The 24,085-nt window shown below is 34.9% G+C and overlaps 1 protein-coding gene across 1 annotated transcript in view; it reads left to right on the plus strand.

Moving 5' to 3' along the window:
* The window catches only part of TOGARAM1 (TOG array regulator of axonemal microtubules 1), an 81,561-nt gene that overhangs the window by 45,126 nt on the left and 12,350 nt on the right, over positions 1 to 24,085 (plus strand). Inside the window, exons 9-17 of the mRNA XM_032623701.1 lie at positions 3,404 to 3,502; positions 5,563 to 5,735; positions 6,221 to 6,365; positions 10,101 to 10,254; positions 15,303 to 15,408; positions 17,497 to 17,732; positions 18,139 to 18,297; positions 21,354 to 21,480; positions 22,705 to 22,823. Of these exons, the coding sequence (XP_032479592.1) occupies positions 3,404 to 3,502; positions 5,563 to 5,735; positions 6,221 to 6,365; positions 10,101 to 10,254; positions 15,303 to 15,408; positions 17,497 to 17,732; positions 18,139 to 18,297; positions 21,354 to 21,480; positions 22,705 to 22,823 (1,318 nt within the window). The remainder of the gene's footprint in view (positions 1 to 3,403; positions 3,503 to 5,562; positions 5,736 to 6,220; positions 6,366 to 10,100; positions 10,255 to 15,302; positions 15,409 to 17,496; positions 17,733 to 18,138; positions 18,298 to 21,353; positions 21,481 to 22,704; positions 22,824 to 24,085) is intronic.

The following is a 24,085-nucleotide window of genomic DNA, read 5'->3' on the forward strand; positions in this document are numbered from 1 at the left end:
CTAAAGACAAAATAGACTTTAAAACAAAGTTCATAAAGAAAGACAAAGAAGGACATTATATCATGATAAAAGGATCAATACAAGAAGAGGATATTACTCTCATTAACATATATGTACTCAGTATAGGAGCACCTAAATACACTATATAAAACAAATACTAACAGACATGAAGAGAGAAACTGACAGGAATACAATAATACTAGGAGACTTTTAACACCCCACTGACATCAATGGACAGATTTCCAGACAGAAAAGTCAATAAGGGAACAGAGATCCTAAGTGATGCAATAGACCAGTTGGACTTAATTGATATCTATAGGACACTACATTGATAAAACCCAGAATACACATTCTTTTCAAGTGCCCATGGAACATTCTCTGCAATAGATGACATACTAGGTCACCAAACAAGCCTCAACAAATTTAGGAGGATAGAAATTATTTCAAGCATCTTTTCTAACCACAATAGTATGAAACTGTAGAAATCAGCCACAGAAAGAAAAATAAGAAAAAAACCCATCACATGGATACTAAGCAACATGGTAGTAGAAAACCAGTGGGTAAACAATGAAACCAAGGAGGAAATCAGAAAATACCTCAAGACAAGTGACAATGAAAATACAACTTTACAAAATCTGTGGGATGTAGCAAAAGCATTTCTAAGAGGGAAGTTTATAGCGATACAGACATTCCTCAAGAAACAAGAAAAATCTCAAATAAACAACCTAACCTACCACCTAAAAGAACGAGAAGAAGAAGGACAAACAAAACCCAAAGCCAGCAGAAGGAAGGAAATAGATAAATATCAGAGAGGAAATAAATAGAGATCAAAAAAAAAAAAAGATCAATAAAACCAAGAGCTGGTTTTTTTTGTTTGTTTGTTTTTAAGATAAACAAAATTGACAAACCTCTAGCCAGGCTCACCAAGAAGAAAAGAGAGAGGACCCCGAAAAAACATAAGAAGGTAAAGAGAAATAACAACTGATACCACAGAAATACAAAAACTCATGAGAATACTATGAAGAGTTATATGCCAACAAATTGGGCAAATTTTTAGAAATATACAGCCTGCCAAAATTTAGTCAAGAAGAAACATATTTTGAACAGACTGATCACTAGAAGTGAAATAGAATCTGTAATTTAAAAAGCTCTCTGCAAGCAAAAATCTCGGGCCAGACAGCTTCACTGGGAAATTCTACCAAACATACAAGACCTTACACCTATCCTTCTCAAACTATTCCAAAAGATTGAAGAGGAGGGAACACTCCCTAATTCATTCTATGAAGCCACCGTCACCCTGATACCAAAACCAGACAAAGACATTAAGAAAAGAAAAAAGAAAGAAAATTACAGATCAATATGTTTCATAAACATAGATGTACAAATCCTCAACAAAATATTAGCAAATATTTTTTGCTTTGGTCCAGTGGTTAAGAATCCACCTTCTAATGCAGGGGACCTGGGTTCGATCCCTGGTCAGGGAACTAAGATCCCATATTCTGCGGGGCAGCTAAGCCCGTGTGCCGCAGCTACTGAGCCCACACGCTCTAGAGCCCATGAGCCACAACAGAGCCTGCTTGCTGCAACTACTGAGCCTGCGCACTCTGGAGCCCATGCGCCACAACTAGAGAGCCTTTGCGCCGCAGCTACTGAGCCTGCACACTCTAGAGCCTGCATGCTGCAATGAAAGATCCCATGTGCCGCAGCAAAGATCCTGTGTGCCACAACTAAGACCCAATGCAGCCAAATCAATCAATCAATCAAAAAAAAAACTTTCCAAAATATTAGCAAACTGAATCCAGCGATACGTAAAAAGGATCATACATCACGATCAAGTTGGATTCATTTTAGGGTCACAAGGATGGTTCATCATAATAAATCAATCAATGTGATATATCAGTACTACATCAACAGGAAGCCATATGATCATCTCAATAGATGCAGAAAAAGTATTTGATAAAATTCAGCATCCATCCATGGTAAAAACTCTCACCCAAGTGGGTATAGAGGGAACATATCTCAAAAGCCATTTACAGCAAACCCACAGCCAACATAATACTCAATGGTGAAAAGCTAAAAGCCTTCCCGCTAAATTCAGGAACAAGACAAGGATACCTGCTCTCACCACTTCTATTGAGCATAGTATTGGAAGCAATCAGACAAGAAAAAGAAACAAAAGGTATCCAAATTGGAAGGGAGGTGGTAAAACCGTCCCTATTGGCAGATGACATGATACTCTATATAGAGACCCCTAAAGACTCCACACAAAAATTATTAGAACTAATAGATGAATTCAGCAAGGTAGCAGGATACAAGATTAATATACAGAAATCTGTTATATTTTTTTACAGTAACAATGAAATATCAGAAAGAGAAGGTTAAAAAAAATCCCATTTAAAATCACGTCAAAAAAAAAATACTGGACTTCCCTGGTGGTTCAGTGGTTAAGACTCCGCACTCCCAATGCAGGGGGCATGAGTTCGATCACTGGGGGGGGAACTAAGATCCCACATGCCTCACGGTGTGGCAAAATGAAGAAATGAAATGAGTGAAAAACCTATATGCCGAAGACTCCAAAACATTGATAAAGGAAATTGATGATGATTTTAAGAAATGGAAAGCTATTCTGTGCTCTTGGATTGGAAGAGTTAATGTTTAAAAGTTAATACTACCCAAAGCAAACTATACAGATTTAATGTGATCCCTATCAAAATATGCATGGCATTATTCACAGAACTAGAACAATAATACTAAAATTTATATGGAATCACAAAACACCCAGAATTGCCAAAGCAGTCCTGAGGAAAAAAGAATGAAGCTGGAGGCATATCCCTTTGAGACTTCAAACAATACTGCAGCACTACAGTAATCAAAACAGCGTGGTATTTGCACAAAAACAGACATATAGATCAATGGAACAGAATAGAGAGCTCAGAAGTAAACCCATGCACCTACAGTCAATTAATCTATGACAAAGGAGGCAAGAATATACAATGGACAAACCAGGTATTCTAATTATAAATATTTATTGAGTTGGGCTTCCTTGGTGGCGCAGTGGTTGAGAGTCCGCCTGCTGATGCAGAGGACACAGGTTCATGCCCCGGTCCAGGAAGATCCCACATGCTGTGTAGCGGCTGGGCCTGTGAGCCATGGCCTCTGAGCCTGCACGTCCAGAGCCTGTGCTCCGCAACGGGAGAGTTCACAACAGTGAGAGGCCTGCTTACCGCAAAAACAAAAAATAAATAAATAAAAAAATATTTATTGAGTTAATGAACATTGGTAAATATATAAATTGTAAATCCTTTGCATGAAGTTAGTTTTCAGTTTTAAAAGATCATGTTATGATATCCTGAAATACTATATAAATATGTATTTTTTAATGTGGGTTTTTTTGTTTCTTTAGGATTTACAGGGTCATCATCAAATTTCCACCAAATTTCCAGTTTCGACTTTATGTCTACAAATACCTTATCAGAAGACTCAGTAGTAGTTGTTGGAAAAGGTATTTCAAAGTTTTTTAGCTTTTAATTGAATATGTTCTTCACATATAAGCAAAGCATATCAATAAAGAATAGAGAAGAGTGTGATTCAGGTGCTGAATAGAACTTTCTTTTTAAAATATTGTTAAATTGAAAGAATTAAAAGTGAATACGTAACATGACATTTCTATCCTCTAATGAAACAACAGTAAATTCATGTCAGTAATTTTCAGAGATGTATTATGTGACAGGTGGGGTTTAGGTACTTCTAAGACACTTTTAGGATAGCTTAGACCATTTTACCACAGTTTAAATTCAAATAGTAGTCCTTATTGATCGACTTTGTCATCAATATAAATTAATATAATTGTATTGTCTCCCATGCAAAGACTAGACAAATCTTAATTAATATCTCTTATATATTTTAGGGGAGTTAGGAAACCTTTGAACAACATATTTGCAAATATCCTTTAAAACTAGTGTTTTTTTTCCCCCAACTTTATTGAGGTATAATTGACAAATAAAATTGTAAGATATTTAAAGTGTACAGTGTGATGATTTGATATCCATATACATTGTGAAAGGATTTCCCCATCAAGTTCATTAACAACCCAGCTAGATTCCTTTTTAATTTTTTAATTAAATTTTATTTTTAAATTAAAATTAATTTAAGTTAAAATTTAATTTAAATTTCAATATAATTTTAGTTTAATTTTAATTTCAATTCTAGTTGAAAAACTAGAATATGATGATAGACATTGAGGGTGTACATCTTATTTTTGGGAAATAGAATGAAATGCTCAGAAAGCTTTCCTAACTTCTTTGCTTGATAGAGTCTTATTAAGTTAATTTAAGACCCTCCTCAGGGCTTCCCTGGTGGCACAGTGGTTAAGAATCCACCTGCCAACGCAGGGGACATGGGTTCAAGCCCTGGTCCGGGAAGATCCCACATGCTGCAGAGCAACTAAGCCCATGCACCACAACTACTGAGCTTGCGCTCTAGAGCCCACGAGCCACAACTACTGAGCCCATGTGCCACAACTACTGAAGTCCACGCACCTAGAGCCCGTGCTCTGCAGCACAAGAAGCCACCACAGTGAGAAGCCCACACACTGCAACGAAGAGTAGCCCCCGCTCGGGCTTCCCTGGTGGCGCAGTGGTTGAGAATCTGCCTGCTAATGCAGGGGACACGGGTTCAAGCCCTGGTCTGGGAGGATCCCACATGCCACGGAGCATCTAGGCCCATGAGCCACAACTGCTGAGCCTGTGTGTCTGGAGCCTGTGCTCTGCAACAAGAAAGGCCGCAATAGTGAGAGGCCCGCACACCACGATGAAGAGTGGCCCCCGCTTGCCACAACTAGAGAAAGCCCTTGCACAGAAACGAAGACCCAACACAGCAAAACTAAATAAAATAAATTAATAAACTCCTACCCCCAACATCTTCTTTAAAAAAAAAAAAAAAGAGTAGCCCCCGCTCGCCGCAACTAGAGAAAGCCCACACGCAGCAACAAAGACCCAACGCAGACAAAAATAAATAAATTAAATAAATAAATTTTAAAAAGAAATATATAATAAAAAATAAAAGTCCCTCCTCAGATAGGCTCTAACCTACCCTTGTAAACTTATTTTCTGTTTTTCCTCTATTTGCCTTGTGCCCAACCAAACTTATTCAGTCCACATACATGCTTTCTACTTGTTCAGCTCTGCTTATGAGCATCCCATCTCATAGGACGTCCTCCCCTCCTTCCTCACTTGTCTATCCAAATTCTTTGTGTCTTCTAATCCCAGCTCAAATCCTTCCTCTTTGAAACCATCTTAAACCCCCAGCTCACCCAACCGTTCTTTCTTGTGAACTCAGAACTTACAATATGGTGTTCTCATTTGATATTATCATGAAATGTCTTGTGGTACCTCATATTATCATCCTGTTAGAGTGTTTTTATATTTTGTGATTATTTAACATGTTTTTCTTATTAACTATATCGTATACTTCTTGAAGACAAGAGCCTTGTCTTAAAACTTTGCTGTCCAGCGTAACATCACATAAATACTTAATGACAGTTTGATGGTTGGTTGCTTTCAGGGGTATTTGGAAGTCCAGTCCCAGCACCAGCAACCTGCAGCCAATCAGTGATATCTTCTGTGGAAAATGGGGATACGTTTTCAGTTAAAAGTACTGAACCACCATCAGGGATTTATGGAAGAGCAGTCCAGCAGAGTATTCCATCATGTGTTGATGTTGAGAATGAAAAAGATGTAAGGTTATTTACTAATTATTAGGATAAATTCAATGATGCATCATTGTTTTGTGTATATCAGATTTGGGGTAGTGAAAGTGTTTTGATTAAATTTTTTTAAATCTCAGTGTAATTGAAATTCCTGAACTTTAATCATTTAAATGATAGGTTATTCTCCTTTCCCACCAAATATGCTGTCATTCTGGCGTAAAGTATCTAGTGTACTTTATGCTCTACATGTACTTTATATACATATATGTATGTGTATATATATATTCAACAATTTCCTAGGATATCCTCAGGGAGTAACAAACTAGTATCTTCAGGCACAAATTTATTTGGAGATTAGCACTAGGTAATTCTATTTAGTTTTAGAATTACTGAAATAAGGACTAAGAAATGTATAGTTTATTTTGTATAGCTTACAGTTGTCTAAGATGAAGATAGTTATTTTAAATGTCAGACTCCCTGAATGATTTCAGATATTTCAACTTTTTCCTGCAGATTAAAGTTTCTATTTCAAAATCTACTTATGACAAGATGAGACAAAAGAGAAAAGAGGAAAAAGAACTTTTTGACATTAAAGATTGTGAGAAGAATCCTTGGGAACGAATGAAACATACAGGAACTGAGAAAATGGCATCTGAAAGTAAGTGGAATTTAACATTTGCTGTGGTCTTATTTAACTCGTAATATTCTAAAACTAATGTACTATAGTTTAACTGAGGTTGATATATGGCTAATAGTGGAATATGTTGAAATACAACACTGAAATTTGAAAGACCCAGTTACTTCTAACTATTGTAATAAATACTGTTTCTTATAAAAAGGAAGCTAATTGATTGTTTTTCTCCCTTCTAGACTTAAATATTTTGGGGGATGAGGTGGGAATATGAAAAAAATGAAAGTTCTCCTTTAGAAAACATTGCCTTCAGCCCTCCATTGAAAAAAAGAGGCCAGTTTAAAAAGGTCACCATCTTTAGTGTTTTCAGATTCAGGTAAGATATGTTTAAATATAGGGAGTAATGTCACAAATGCTTATTTAAGTTGAAGAGACCACATGTGGTTCAATGCATTTTGTGATGGAAAAAACACTAAACCAGTAGGAGTCAGTAGACAGACCTGGCTTCTTTAATATTAGTTCTGCCTTTTAATTAGCTTTGTGACCTGAAAAAAGGCCTCTATTTTCTGGCCATGTAAAATATCTAAACTATCTGAAAGGTCCAGATTATCTCAAAGATCTCGTCTTTGTTCCCTGCAAAATATTCTTGTTTCACTGAGGGTAGTATTCCATTTTATAGCTAAGGTAACTGAGATTGTGAAGCTGGTTTATTAGATCATGATAAAAAAAATCATTGCATTTATCATTTATTCAGCTAGTCATTGAGTACTTAATAGGTTCTATACCTGGTCAAGATTAAGCTCCATGTTTCCTGTGTTATTTTTAAAAATATTGAATAGGTCTTAGGTGTAGCAGCAGCTAGGAAAATCAGAAATTGAAATGAAAAATTGTGTGAACTATAATAAACATTAAAAATTACTGCTTATGGGCTTCCCTGGTGGCACAGTGGTCGAGAGTCCGCCTGCCAATGCAGGGGACACGGGTTCGTGCCCCGGTCCAGGAAGATCCCACATGCCGCGGAGCGGCTGGGCCCGTGGGGCATGGGCGCTGAGCCTGTGCGTCCGGAGCCTGTGCTCCGCAACAGGAGAGGCCACAGCAGTGAGAGGCCTGTGTACCGCAAAAAAAAAAAAAAAAAATTACTGCTTATTATTTTTGTTATTATTTTTTTTCCTAAGGAATAAACTGTATAAACTATAACAAACATTCTTAAATTGATGTTGGGTCTGAAGTCTAGGTGTGAACAAAAAACCCAAGAAGTATAGAAAACGTAAATTTATAAATGTGATCTTAGACAACATACTTAATCTCTCCCAAAGATAAATATAAAAGAGAATTGAACTAGATGAATGTTTGCAATTCTTTCTAGCTTGTATTTCTTTTAATAATGCAGGAAGTGTAGCAAATGTTTTAAAAATTCTGTATCCTCAAAGTTAGTAATTATTGAGAGTATGCCTGATGAGAGGTGTTGGCCTGTAAAATTACTGGTTAAACATGGCCCTGAGTACCAGTTAAATCTAGGCATTTGTGACATTTAAGCCTATTTTCAGCATACTTAAATAGTTTCACTGATTATTACTATCATAGAATCTAGGGGAAGAAAAACCCACAAAACTTCTTACCTAAGTCAGTAGTTAACAGTAGGAATAGAAGTACAAATAGTAGCAAATAATACAAAGAGTAGCAAATCATAAATTGTTTCATATTCATTCTTGCTAGAGACATCAACTAATTTTGTGATTTTTCTCGCCTATAATATAGGCTTTGCAGATTTTATTTCTAAGCAGTATAAGGAGATTGCTTCCTTGAAATCATGCTTATATTTTGAACAGAAGAATATGCTTACAAGATAACTACAAACAGTGAGAGTAACCTTTTAGAGACTTGCCACAACACTTTTATTGTATTTTGTAAAAGTAGCAGGCTTCAGGAGGGGACGTTTAAACAAAAAACCCTTAGTTGGGGCAGCACTGCTTTAGATTGATACTCTGTACACCTCCTTTTCCAGAGTAGTATTTGTTTTGTTTTGTTTTTTCACTTTTTTCAGGTAAAAACAGTAGCAATAGTGGTATAACCCCAAGGTTGATAACTTGGTGTTTATCTGCATCTCTTCCTAATGAATTATTCTCTCATGAGAATGGAGGTGGAGTAGATATAGAGAGGGAATCCTTAAAACTTTAGCAACAGTTTCTTCACCTGTAATGTAGGAATAATAGTAACCATCGCATAGGGTTATTGAATGAATCAAATGGGATAATGTAAACATGTGAAGCATTTAGCACAATGCAGGCAAGATGTCAATAAATGACAGTTAGTAGTGCTATTTTGTATTTGCTATTCTTTCTGGATTGTAAAATTCCAAAGTTGAGTTTTGTGTTGTTTTTTTTTTTAATACATGTCAGTCTTACATATGAAACCTAATGAGGGTGCATCTGAATCATCAAAAAAAATTAATGATGTCTATTTATCATATTCATTAATTGTCATATAATTTTCTTCATATGTGATTTACTCTAACAAAAACTGGTACAAGTTTATCACTACAGTAATCCAGAATACCATATGCATCTTTTTGCATGTCTCTTCTCATCGGGTATGTGATAAAGTTTGGAAAGCAGGGATTCTGTCTTAGACCTCTTTGTATAAAATCTAGGGTGATAGTAGACCTAGATGAAAATCCTGCCTTTGCCACTCATTAGCATTGAGACCTTGAATACATTTCTTAGCCTCTGTAAAACTCAGTTATTTTCTCTCGGTTGCAAATTAGAGATAATGAGAATATCCATCACCTTTGTTGAGAGAATTAAATGTAGTAAAGTTTGTAAAGTCTTTATCACAACATCTAACACAAAGTATTTAATAAGTGTTAACTAATATCATTAATATCTTGTTGTCTTTGGATTTTAATTGCATCTGAATATGTAATTAATATACAGCATCAAGTGTAATTTCTTATATTTGTGTATCTCATGTGTTTCATCTAACATTTTCTTAAGAACAGCATGGTTGATAAATACTTTTTATTATAGTCGTTTTCTAGTGCTTAATATTACCTTTTTAAAATTATCTCTTAACATGAAAAAATAACTAACCTTTATCCATTTACAAAAACCATTACACATTCTATTTTATCTTTCTGGTCTATTCCGTTCTAACACCTTCACTGCATGTGTCTTACATTATGCAGTGCCCTCGAGGTATTACCCTGAGCACTCAGATGATTTGTTTCCCCAATATCTAGGGCAATGCCTTACATCTAGAAAATGGAAAGTAAATGTTTGATTATGGAAGAAACATCGACCACGTTACTACACATGGTCTTAGGATTTTTAGTATACCATTAATTCAATAACAATAGCAAAAATTGGTAATTTATATACAGTTGTCACAAAGCTTCATTTCTGTGAAATGAAACAGGTATATATCCTGAAACAGGTATATACAGTGAAACAGGTATATATCCACATGTTTTTACAAAATGGGATCATATGCTTCTTACTGACTTTTAGCTCTTAAAGCTAGACTTTGTTATATGACTCATGACTGCAAAACCACTTATATACTTACAGTAAATGTAATTTAATAATTTTGTATATAAAAAGTATAGTTTTAAATAGCTTTGGTATCCAGGTATTACAATTTTGTTAGAGACTAAACTAATAGTTTCTATAAGAAATATTCATAGAGTCTATGGTCAGAATATTATTTGTACCCCTTTGTATCAGAGTTATTCGATGCTTTATTTAGTATGTTTCTTTGTTTTAGACGAAGCATCTCCTGGAGCCATTCCACAGTATAAAGAAAGGATGCCTTCTGTCACTCATAGTCCAGAAATAATGGTTTCATCAGAACTACGGCCATTTTCCAAACCAGAAGTAGCACTGACAGAAGCTCTGAGGCTTTTAGCTGATGAGGATTGGTGAGTTCACCATCCTTAACTTAAAACTAAGCTGAGTTCCAAAAGTTTTCTGAAATTTTATTTTTAGAAACCTTGAAACATTTCCTATTAAAATAGTCTTAGGAATGATTATTTTACTTCTTAGGCAGTCTGAGTTTTTTCCAACTTATTTATGTAGCTGAACTCTGGTCCTAATAGCACTGTATTACCTGTTATATTATAACTTACATACCATAAGGACATAGTTAGCTTTATTATGGATTATGCAAACCTTTTGGTATTAAGTATAAATCTCATCATTTCTCCAAGTGTTTCTCTGTGAAATATATCCTATAAAAATCCTGAAAATACTTATCTGTTCCTACCACAGCTACAGCAGCCATCCAGCCAACCCAGCCAATAACTCAAAGGGAAAAAAAAGACAGTGGCATTCCACTTGCTTCAGCTGGAACATCTCTTGGCTCCCCTTGTCCCATTTCCTCCCCTATTCAATCTTCAGTCTCTCTCTGCATCCACCTCCTATACCTCATCATCAGTTTTGCTTCTTTTCTAGATTCATATTCATCAACATAAAAATGTGCTATAATATTTCCTGTTTTTAAAACTCCTTCCTAAACTGCACATCTTCTTCACATTTTCACATTTCTTTTTTCCCCCCTTTTTAGCAAAAGTCCTCAAAAAGGCTAATTCATTGTGTCTGCTTTTTCACCTTATGTTCTCTTCTCAGCCTTCTTTGATTGGCTTTCAACCCTCCCCACTGTGACCGCCACTTCACTAAAACTGCAGAAGTGGCCATTTGCTAAACACTGGTCACTTATTAGTCCTCATCATACTTAGCCTCTCAGCATCATTTGACACAGTTGACACTCCCTTCTTCATATACTTTTTTTCATTTCACCCTGGAAAAATTTGAGACTCTTGGTTCTTTTCCTGCTTCAGTACTTAATGTTTGATTTCAAAATTGAGGAGTGCTCCAGAATTTAATCCACTGGCGTTCTCTATCTACATTCATCCCATAGATCCAGGCTGGCAATCTTTCCCTATAAAGAGCCAGATAGTAAAATATTTTAGGCTTTTCAGGCCACTTGTCTGTTGCAGCTACTCAACTTTGCTGTTATAGTGCAAAATCAGCCTTAGACAGTATGAAAATGAATGGGCACAGTTGTGTTTCAGTGAACTTTACTTATAAAAATTTTACTTATAGAAGTAAACTCTGATGGGGCTAGATTTGCTCTGTGAGCCATAGTTTGCCAACCCCTTTCTTAAATGATCTCATTCAATTCGATAGCTTTAAATTCTATCCATACTCTGATTTCTCATAAATGCTTATCTGAATCCCTGGTATCTTCTTGAGCTCTGGACTTGTAATCGAACTGCCTCCTTGACTTCCACTTGGATGCCAATAGACATCTTAAATTTAACATGATAAATTAGAACTTTATGTTAAAAATGTTAAATTTTTATGTTAAAAATGTTAAATTTTTTGAAATTTAACATTTCAAAATAGAACTCTTGAAATTCCACTTCCTGCCAAGATAGATTAACAGGCATTAGATTTGCCTTCACATCAGAAAGAACTAAAGAAATAATACAAAATATATGAAACAATGGTTTTCAGAGTATTGTTAACCAGGCAGTGAAAGACAGTGATCCCTGAGAAACAAAGGTGAGCCCTTGCTAACTTCCTACACAGCTTAGGGAGGGGAAAACCATGTAGATACCAGCAGAGATAGAGATGGAGCTGGGAGTTTGGGGAGGCCAAGATAGCTAGAGCTTGCAGGGCAGAATGCCAGAGGAGGATACAGTTCCTTAAAGAACTCTAAGAACCTTCAGAAGATTATTCTCATGTTTAGCTGAGTATTTGGTCAAGGCATGCTTGTGAAACCAGAACAAGGACCACTCATAGAAGTTACAAAGAATGTTCCCTGGTATGTATATAAGGCCAAGAATACTTTCTCTCCCCACCGGCAGAGTGGAAAACCTTATAATTCACATGGCATTGGGTAGAATACTCAGAAGAGTTTTGCTTCATCTATGGAATGAATAAGCCCTAGGCTAAAGACTAGTTTTGTTTCTCCAAACAAAGCATAAAAGCAAGGCCTGAAAGGATCAGAATTTCCAAGTAACTTAACTATATCTCATAAAGAAGCCCAAAAATATTTATAGGAATACAAAAATATCTAAGATAAAAATTCACAATGCCTGGCATCCAATAAAAAATTACCAGGCATGCAAAGAAGCAGGAAAATACAACCCATAATGAAAAGGAAAAAAAGAAAACAATTGAAACTAACCCAAAAATGATAGAATTAGTAGACAAAGACATTATAACTATAGTTATAATTCTAATCCATGTGTTAAAGAAACTAGAAGAAAGACATGAACAGAGGATCGGTGAGCTGTAGGACAACTTGCAAAATCCCTTTTGTTATATAATGTAACATGATTGAGAGAAGTGATATCCCATCATATTCACCCTCAAGGGGAGAGTATTATTCAGGGCATGTACACCTGGGACAGGAATCAAGGTGCCATCTTAGAATTCTATCACATCACGAATAAAGAGGGCCATTTTATATTGATAAGGGAGTTAATTCATCAAGAAGACATGGCAATCCTGAACCATAATCTATTATATAATATAATATTATATAAATTATATTACCATATAATGGAGCTTTAAAATACATTAAGCAAAAACTGGTAGAACTGCAAAGAAATAAACAAATCCACAGTTATAGTTGGAACTCAAACAATCCTCTCATTAATTGATAAAACTAGTAGAAAGAAAATTAGTAAGGATATAGAAGACTTTCAACTTGACCTGATTGACATTTATAGAACACTCCAGCTAGAACAACAGAATTCACATTCTTTTCAAGTCTGCAAGGAACATTTACCAAGAAAGACCATATTCTGGAACATAAAACAAGTAATTTAAAAGGTTTCAGATTATACAAATTTTGTTCTCTGACCACAGTGGAATTAAATTAGAAGTTAGGAACACATACCTGTAAAATCTCTAAATATTTAGAAACTAAGTAACATACTTATAAATCACCCATGGCTGTAAGAAGAAATCATAAGGGAAATTAGAAAGTAATTTGAATTTAATAAAATTAAGAATGAAACATTATATCAGTGACCTCAGCTTTCATCTTAAACTGAAACAGAAGAGCAAATGAAGCCCAAAATAAGCAAAAAAAAATAATAATAAACAACATGATGGAAATCAATGAAATAGAAAACAAATAATAGAGGATATAAATGAAAGCAAAAGCGGGCTCTTGGAGAAAATAAATACAATTGATAAACCTCTAGTCAGACTGATGAAGAAAAAAGAGAAGAAACAGATTAATACATCAGGAATGAGAGAAGGAACATCATTACTGATCATACAGCTATTAAATAATAAAGGAATATGATAAACAGCTTTATGCCCATAAATTTGTGAACTTAGTGAAATGCACAGATTCCTTGAAAGACAGAATCTACCAAAACTCACTCAAAAAGTAGATAATCTATATAACCCAATATCTATTGAGGAAATTGAATTTGAGTTTCTTTCCCACAAAGAAAACTCCATGCTTGGATGGTTTCACTAGTGAATTATACCAAACATTTAGGAAAGAAATTCTATACAAACGTTTAGAACATTGAAGAGGCTGGTATACTTCCCATCTCATTCTTTGAAAGCAGTATACCCTGATGTCAAAACCATGCAGATGCTTGTTTCACATGAACTTGAAAAGAATCTGCATACTGAAGTTGTTTGTAGTGTTCTATAAAGGTTAAGAAGATCAGGTTCGTTGGTAGTGGTTGACAGTGTTAAGTTTTCTGTATCCTTACTGACTTCCTGTTTATTTGTTTCATCAGTTACTGGGCTTTTGCAATCTCCAACTATAGTTTAAGATTTGTATATTCCTCCTTAAATTAAGTTGATTTTTTTGTCGGTTTCTTTTTAGCACTTAAATTTTGTTCAGTGGCTTGCATATTTCTGAGCTAAAGTCTTTTATCATTGTTATCTTTGTTCTCCTGTGTGTAATTTGCCCTTTTTTCTATGGCTGCTTTTAAGAATATTCCCTTCAACACTGTTTTTAGTAATTTGATGTTCCATTTTGTGTTTATTTTATGGTTATCCTGTTTAGGATTTGTTCTTGGATCTGAGAATTTATAGATTTAATGAAAAAATTTCAGCCACTATGTCTTAATTTCTTTTTCTGCTTTCCTCTCTCTTGACTCCACTTTCTCTTATTTACTTTGTGTACAGAATCTGGTTGTTTGTGCATCTGAACAGTAACTGTAACAGTTTTATGCTTAATCAAAAAATGAAAATCTTGAACCAGACAGCTATTAAATAGGTTTACTCTTGCCACCTTGGAATCTTAGGTCTTTTCTCCCTATTTTCCATAACTTATTCAGGGGATTTAAATGCTTAGAAAAATAACCACCATCAATATTACCAACTAAGGAAACTCAGCTTGCATTTTTCAAACATATAAGATGGAAACCATCAAGTTTAAAATGTTATATCCCAATCCCACTTGAATCTACCGTCTTGTTGTTAGTATTCACCTACCCTTCATCTGGCTCATTAGGTAAGATAATGAAAAAGAAATACAAGTTACAGAAACACCTCTTGATGGTTTTCTGCACTTGGATTATATACTCACCAACAAAGTAATATGTAGTTACTTAATCTCCTTCCATTTTTGTTTTACTGATTCCCTCACATTTTATTTGCCATTCCTTTCCCTTCTGTTCTCTAAAAAGAATATGACATTCTTACTGGTGGAGAAATGTTCCTTTTTATTTATAAAGCATGAACTTAGTTTGACTGTCAATAGTGGTTTTGGCTCTTAAAAAATGTTCTGGATCATGAAAGAGAACTATAGGAGTGAACAAAACTTTCCATATCTTTTTATTTGAGCTTCCTACATGATAAGGGAAAATACCCAGGGTCTCCTCGTTGACAGTATTCCATACACACAAAAGAAGAAATCTGAGATCCTGTTCCAGTTGAGCCCCATTTAATGCATGATTTTGTTGTTTCTTTGTTTTTCCCATAGGGAGAAGAAAATTGAGGGACTGAACTTTATTAGATGCTTAGCTGCTTTTCATTCTGAAATATTGAACACAAAGTTGCATGAAACAAATTTTGCAGTACTTCAAGAGGTAATCCTATTTTTCAGCTGAGTTAAGGATTATTTGAATAACAAAGTATAAATATGCCACATTTATTTGACCTTAAAAAAGAAAAGCTGTACTAAATGAAATCAGTAGGCTTATATGTAAAGTAACTCATGCCTTACTTTGCCACATTTGAAAAAATTGATAAAATGTTGATATTTTTAGGAAATAATATAATACATATTTAAAGTACATTACTTTGATAGTAAATTTGGTTTCAAAGTCATTATTACTGATTTTCTTTCAGAATTTCAGCAAAATGTACATTTTGGAAATTTTTTTTTTAACATCTTTATTGGAGTATAATTGCTTTACAATGGTGTGCTAGTTTCTGCTTTATAACAAAGTGAATCAGTTATACATATACATATGTTCCCATATCTCTTCCCTCTTACGTCTCCCTCCCTCCCACCCTTCCTATCCCACCCCTCTAGGTGGTCACAAAGCACTGAGCTGATCTCCCTGTGCTATGTGGCTGCTTCCCACTAGCTATCTATTTTACGTTTGGTAGTGTATATATGTCCATGCCACTCTCTCACTTTGTCACAGCTTACCCTTCCCCCTCCCCATATCCTCAAGTCCATTCTCTAGTAGGCCTATATCTTTATTCCTGTCTTACCCCTAGGTTCTTCATGACATTTTTGTTTTTTTCTCTTAGATTCCATATATATGTGTTAGCATATGGTATTTGTCTTTCTCTTTCTGACTTACTTCACTGTGTATGACAGACTCTAGGTCCATCCACCTCACTACAAATAACTCAATTTAGTTTCTTTTTGTGGCTGAGTAATATTCCATTGTATATATGTGCCACATCTTCTTTATCCATTCATCCGATGATGGACAATTAGGTTGCTTCCATCTCCTGGCTATTGTAAATAAAGCTGCAATGAACATTTTGGTACATGACTCTTTTTGAATTATGGTTTTCTCAGGGTATATGCCCAGTAGTGGGATTGCTGGGTCATATGGTAGTTCTATTTGTAGTTTTTTAAGGAACCTCCATACTGTTCTCCATAGTGGCTGTACCTATTCACATTCCCACCAGCAGTGCAAGAGTGTTCCCTTTTCTCCACACCCTCTCCAGCATTTATTGTTTCTAAATTTTTTGATGATGGCCATTCTGACTGGTGTGAGATGATATCTCATTGTAGTTTTCATTTGCATTTCTCTAATGATTAATGATGTTGAGCATTCTTTCATGTGTTTGTTGGCAGTCTGTATATCTTCTTTGGAGAAATGTCTATTTAGGTCTTCTACCCATTTTTGGATTGGGTTGTTTGTTTTTTTGTTATTGAGCTGCATGAGCTGCTTATAAATTTTGGAGATTAATCCTTTGTCAGGTGCTTCATTTGCAAATATTTTCTCCCATTCTGAGGGTTGTCTTTTGGTCTTGTTTATGGTTTCCTTTGCTGTGCAAAAGCTTTGAAGTTTCATTAGGTCCCATTTGTTTATTTTTGTTTTTATTTCCATTTCTCTAGGAGGTGGGTCAAAAAGGATCTTGCTGTGATTTATGTCATAGAGTGTTCTGCCTATGTTTTCCTCTAAGAGTTTGATAGTTTCTGGCCTTACATTTAGGTCTTTAATCCATTTTGAGCTTATTTTTAAGTGTGGTGTTAGGGAGTGTTGTAATCTCATACTTTTACATGTACCTGTCCAGTTTTCCAGCACCACTTATTGAAGAAGCTGTCCTTTCTCCACAGTACATTCCTGCCTCCTTTATCAAAGATAAGGTGACTATATGTGCGTGGGTTTATCTCTGGGCTTTCTATCCTGTTCCATTGATCTATCTTTCTGTTTTTGTGCCAGTACCATACTGTCTTGATTACTGTAGCTTTGTAGTATAGTCTGAAGTCAGGGAGCCTGATTCCTCCAGCTCCTTTTTTCGTTCTCAAGATTGCTTTGGCTATTTGGGGTCTTTTGTGTTTCCATACAAATTGTGAAATTTTTTGTTCTAGTTCTGTGAAAAATGCCAGTGATAGTTTGATAGGGACTGCATTGAATCTGTAGATTGCTTTGGGTAGTAGAGTCATTTTCACAATGTTAATTCTTCACAATGTTAATTTTTTTTAGGTGAAAAATTTACGCTCTGGAGTTTCTCGTGCTGCTGTGGTTTGTTTAAGTGACCTTTTCACTTACCTGAAAAAGAGCATGGATCAAGAACTAGATAATACAGTAAAAGTTTTGTTGCATAAATCAGGAGAATCAAATACATTTATAAGAGAAGATGTTGACAAGGCATTGAGAGCTATGATCACTAATGTAACTCCTGCACGTGCAGTTGTTTCTCTTATCAATGGAGGACAAAGGTAATGTTCAAAATAATCTGGACATGTCCTTAAACTAAAAATACAGTTGCTTGTAATCTGGGGTATAGGAAAAAAACAAGCAAATTTCAATGTTATTTCAGTCAAAAAACATGTATTAAATAATTCCTATGTGATAAACATCATATTAGGTATTAAGCATACAGAGGATAATAATATTGTTATTCTAATGTTACTTACATTCATACATCTGGAGCTAAATAAATGTCAGTGATTATGAGTTTTGTTTTTAACTTCTTGGGGAGGGATAGCTAATGCAAATAATTTGTCATTTTAGCCTGCAAGGATGATTGCTGAGGCTTAGGAGTAATCATTTGACTTTTACGGTATATCTTTGAAAAATTGTTTATATATCAACTCTGTTTTAATTGACCACGTTTCCCTATAGCCATTTACACATTGCGGTAAGAAGATGTGCAGCCCAGCACTTATCAGATGTAGTAAAATTTATGGAACCAGAGCGTATTCTATCTGGAACAAAGGATATGGCTGACCGTATATTACCAGCTGCTGCTAAATTTGCTCAGGACAGCTCACCAGAAACCAGGTGAGTAGCTGCTAATAGTATTTGCTGAATCTCTTACTTTAAGGGCTTAAATGGCATACTTTAAGGGCTTAAATGGCTTACTTTAAGGGCTTAAACAAAGGCTAAAGAAGAATGAACATTTTTCTAAATGGAAAAGTGGGGTCCCCAGGGATTAGTGCTGGGGGATGATCTTATTTAACCAGTTTGTAAATGGTCTTGAGGGAGTGCACAGTGAATTCTCCAAATTTACAGATGACACTACCTACTTCTGGGTAGTGAGATGCCGTGTCACAGGGATGATCTGCATGAAAATGGCACAAGACTGTATGAGTGGGCAGAAAAGTGGCTGAAGAACTTCATTGTGGGCAATAAGGTAATGCCTTTAGGGGAAAATGATATATTTTCCAAGTAGCCAGGTAAAATCAAGGAAAAATACAGGAAGCAAAATGGATAACATGAGATACGTTCACTTAGAAAATTCCATGAATTTCTGATTGCTGTCTGTACTTGAAGAATAGTTTTATGAAGGTTAAGAACAATCAGAGAAAGATAACAAAATAATTAAGATGTGGATGGTACTATAGCTGTAATGCTGACAGAAGTTTTAGAAGTAGTCAGAAGCCTAGGTTCAACTCTTAGCTCCAGTCACTATCTGCTGTAAGCAAGTTACTTAACCTCTGTTAGCCTCTGTTTCCTCATCTATCAAATTAGTAAGGTTGGACCAGATATTTATAATGTCCCATACAAAATCTAAAAATTATGGCAGTTATATATGATCATAGATTAAAGGAAGAAGGTAGGATCCTGACTTCATGGAGACTAAAAAGTAAAGAAGGATATCAAACTTTTTAACATTTTAAGACAAAGATATTCAGTACTTTAGGTAACTACAGTTAATCTTGTGGAAGTCATTATGCCAAAAGCTAACATAGAAAGTAGATATATTCATTTTCTGTCGCTGCATAATAAATAACCACAAATATAGTGATTTAAGGCAACACAGATTTTTTTAGCTTTCCGTTCTTAGGTTAGAAGTCTGGCATGCTCAACTGGGTTCTCTGCTTAGGGTTTCACAAGGCTGAAATCAAGGTAATAACAGTGCTGGGCTCTTATCTAGAGGCTCTATAGATGAATCTGCTTACAAACTCATTCAGGTTTTTGACCAATTTCAGTTTCTTGTGATTATAGGACTGAGGTCCCTGTTTCCTTGCTGGCTGTCAGCGAGGGTCCTCTCTCAGCTCCCTTAAGGCCACCTGAATTCCTTCTCACACAACCCACTCCATCTTCAAGCCAGCAACAGCAAGTTGAATCCCTCTCATGCTTGGAATCTCTTTGACTTCTTTTTCTTCTACCAGCCACAGAAAGTTCTCTGCATTTAAGGTTTCATGTGATTAGATTAGGTTCACCCAGATAATCCCCCTATCTTTTTTTTTGTGTGTGTGTGCTACACGGGCCTCTCACTGTTGTGGCCTCTCCCGTTGCGGAGCACAGGCTCCGGACACGCAGGCTCAGCGGCCATGGCTCATGGGCCTAGCCGCTCCGTGGCATGTGGGATCTTCCCAGACTGGGGCACGAACCCATGTCCCCTGCATCGGCAGGCGGACTCTCAACCACTGCGCCACCAGGGAAGCCCAATCCCCCTATCTTAAAGTCAACTGTGCCATATAACATAATCCTGGAAGTTATATCTCATCATATTCATAAATTGTAGGAATTAGAGCAGGACATCTTTGGGGGAACCATTTTAGAAGTTCTGCATACTACAGTAAAGTTCAAAACAATTTAGGAGGGCTGGATCATAATAGACTAGTTAGGAACAAAATAAAATTTACAATAGCTGTTTTGTGTACATCTTAACCTTTCCTTAATGGCATAGTAACTTTTCTAATCCATTTTGTCATTTCTTAGATTCTTATTTGAAATTTTAAAATTACAAAATAATTACAACTTTCCAGTTTTAGAATTTCTTACACTTTGTGTCCCTTTTGCATGTTTGTTTGCTTTAGCCATTCCCATATCATTAAGGCCTATGATAGACCTACAGTCCTTAACATTCTGGGATAAACTTTAGAGTCACCTTTGAAACTATAACTGATTAGGAGCTACTTATCCGGGTGTTGACCTTATTCTGGTTGTGGGGCAAGAAAAGTAATTTTTATTCTTTGTTATTAACCTCCCTTTCTGTAATTTCACTACATTTGAAGGAGTCTGGTTGATATAAATGATGCTGAGATCATCCTATTCATCTCCCCCACAAAAGCCTTGCCTTCCCTGGTTCTTCTAGAGTCATAATTCCAAGTTGTAGGTAAAAGTATAACTGTAATTATTTTAGGGCCAAGCCTCCTTGAAGAATAATAATGTATTTTTATTATGAGGTACTATACCGACCACCCCATCCAAAAATATCTCCAGTATGCACTTCCACCATATCATTTACCATTAGAATGATATCTTGGCTTAAGGTATTATCCTAAAAGAATTATTTTAAAATTCATATAGCATAAAACACCTAGTTTGGAGAACATTAGACATTCATTAATATATCAGCCACGATTTACCAACTAATTTTGGTTGTATTTTAAGTAGCAAAGAATAGGTTTTTGCAGAATTGAAACCCAGGTAAGTTTTGGCAGGAAAAGGAAAAGAGAGAGGGTCGGAAATACAGAACCTTTGGAAGGTTGTCTTAGGCCAGAACATCTGGCCAGCAAGTGAGCAGCAAAAGGTCACCAGGCAAGGAGCCCAGGACAAAGACACAGTTCTCTTAATTCACAATTCTGCCAAATGCCAGCCTTGATATGGACCCTCGGGTGCCTGAAAAATAGAGTCAGAGCTTTTGGCTCTGATCTGACACATAGCTAAAAGATTTGAAGCCATGTTTTTTTAAAGATGGGTGGCAAGAGACTGCTGTATTTTCTAATCCAGTTAGTGTAACTACATTTCAATGGCTTATTTAAAATAGAGATGATAATCTTGATGTTGATAGGTTTTTTCTATTGGAAAAAAAGTTGTATCTAAGGACAGAAACTGAGCTTGTTAAGATTTATAGAATTATTTACGTATTTCTTAAATATCCATAGGTATTATGGCCGAAAGATGCTTTTCCTCATGATGTGTCATCCTAACTTTGATAAAATGCTTGAAAAGTATGTCCCATCTAAAGATTTGCCATATATTAAGGAATCTGTTAAAAGCTTAAGGCAAAAGGTATGTAGAAGAAGTTTATTTTATAAACAACTTTAAAAACAAAGTTCATTTGCTGAGGAAGGTAAAGGATAGAAATAATTACTTCTTTGATTATTTCTGTTAACCATTTAGAATATATCTACAGTAGCATTTCAACAACTGAAGTACTGAGTAGACATTCATAGTGTCAGTAGATGTTTATTGAACAGAAGCTTGACATTTGGTAGAATGTAGTGTGGTTTATTGGAATTACAAGACAGGTTTGAATCACAACTCAGAATTAGCAACTATATAATCTTAGGCACATCATTTCTTTAACCCAGAATTTTTATTTTTATAAAATGAGGCTAATGATGTTTATTACAATTGATTCCTACTTTACCTTGTATGTTCTACCGTTAGAGCTCCTACCACACTGTGGAGTGTTGATAAGGAGATCCTTGAGGGGAAGCCCCATGTCTTATATATCATGACAGATAATGGGGATTCAAAAATGTCTGTAAAATGCGTGACTGAGGGAATATCAAGTGAAATGAAATGTGAAAAGTGTCTTATAAAAAAGTAATCTGTTTACACATTGTTTTTTGCAAAAATGTGCTTAATTTAATAATGTAGAATTTTTCTGTGTTAATTTATGTTATTCCTCTCTGGTAAGCTTTGGCAAAGGATTCATTTATGAAGGAATACTACTTCAAATATGTATTGTGGTAAACATTTTAGAGCATTTTTTTCTTCCTATTGATATTAAAGATTTCAGCTTAATTCATATAGAATTTATTAAAATAGCCATGCAAAAAGATTGTCTTACTAAAATGAGGCAGATTATATCTGTGAGTTATTTCAAGTACAGGTATCAGGAAAAAAAAGGGGTTTTAAATAGTTCTTTCAAAATGTTTATTTTCATACTAGTGTTGCATAGGAATTCATTGTTTATATAAAGTGTTCATATTTTCTGTATAGATTTTAAGCTTGAAGAAGAGTAGTTACAAAACATAGATGTTAAGTTTTGTATTTAAACAGTTTTAACAAGCCAATATCATTTCCTAGTAGTTGGGTACATACTTTGTTAATTTACTACTAATTACAAGATAGTTTATATATCTGAAACCCTTTAAAGCACAAGTATAGCAGATTATTAAAATGCTTTCAACCATAAGAGATCAACAATGACTGCTATGAAAATTCCATTGTACACATTCTTTCACTTTACAAGTTTTAAGACTTATTACACTGCCTTTCTTATAGGGTTTGGGAGAGATACCACTAGATACTCCTTCAGCAAAAGGAAGACGATCTCATACTGGCAGTGTTGGAAATACAAGGTCATCGTCTGTTTCTAGAGATGCTTTCAATTCAGCTGAAAGGTAGAAGCATTTGCTAGTCCACATTATTACAGAAATTACTCCCTAATAGTGATGATAGTCTATTTGAATGTTTTCATGAACTATCCCACGGGTATTTGTCAAAATTTAATGGAGTTTTAAAAGTTGGTAAGGACTTAGAAAGTGTGAGGTAATTAGATTTAATAAGGTAATTGTATATTCACAGCAACTTGCTTTTACATGAACTAAACATTAGTAAAACTTCAGTGTTATTGAACTTGTCAGTAGTTGGCCAGTGTTGGACAACTCTGATTAATTTTTTCAATTTATAGGCTTTACTTTCCCCCCTTGATTATAAAAGTAATACATAATTATGGTTAAGGGGGAAAAACACTTGAGAAAATACAAACATTAAAAGAATTTAACGGGGGGGGGGTGGGATGAGTTGGGAGATTGGGATTGACATATACAGTAATATGTATAAAATAGATAACCAAAAAGAACCTGCTGTATGAAAAATAAAATTCAAAAAAATAAAAATAAAAAAAGGAGAAAAAAAAAAGTAAGTGAAAAGAGTGGATATATGTATATATATATAACTGATAAACTTTGCTGTACAGCAGAAATTAATGCAACATTGTAAATCAACTATAATGTAATAAAAATTTTAAATAAAAAATTTAACCAATCACCTATAATATCACCAACCAGGAGAAAAAACTACTCTTAAAATTTTTATAAATATAATTGTATATGTAATTGCATAACCTGTTTAAGCTATTTAGCAATATTTAATAGATTGATTATATAACTTCTAAATATCTTTCAGAATTATTATGATCTCTGATATATTTTAAAATATATTTTAAACATTACTTTAAAAATTATATGAGTAGATACATAGGTATCTTTCATATTTTCTGTATTTGTGTGTCTTTGGATAATAAATTTTACAAAAAATAAAAATCCATGGAATTTTGGAACTTTGTTATTCAAAGTATACTTCACAGAGGGACGTGTAATGTACAGCATGATAAATATAATTAATGCTGCTGTACATTATATATGAAAGTAAATCCTAAGAGTTCTCATCACAAGGAGAAGTTATTTATTAAAAACATTTTTTTCTGTTTCTTTAGGTGCAACTAAACTTATTGTGATAATCACTTCATGAGATATGCAAATCAAATCATTATGCTGTATACCTTAAACTTGCACAGTGCTGTATATCAATTATATCTCAATAAAATTGGAAGAAAAAAGTGTGGGAGAAACAAAGGCTTGCTTAGACGAAAAATGAGGGA

The sequence above is a fragment of the Phocoena sinus genome, chromosome 2 (genome assembly GCF_008692025.1).
Source record: "Phocoena sinus isolate mPhoSin1 chromosome 2, mPhoSin1.pri, whole genome shotgun sequence".
NCBI lineage: Eukaryota > Metazoa > Chordata > Mammalia > Artiodactyla > Phocoenidae > Phocoena > Phocoena sinus.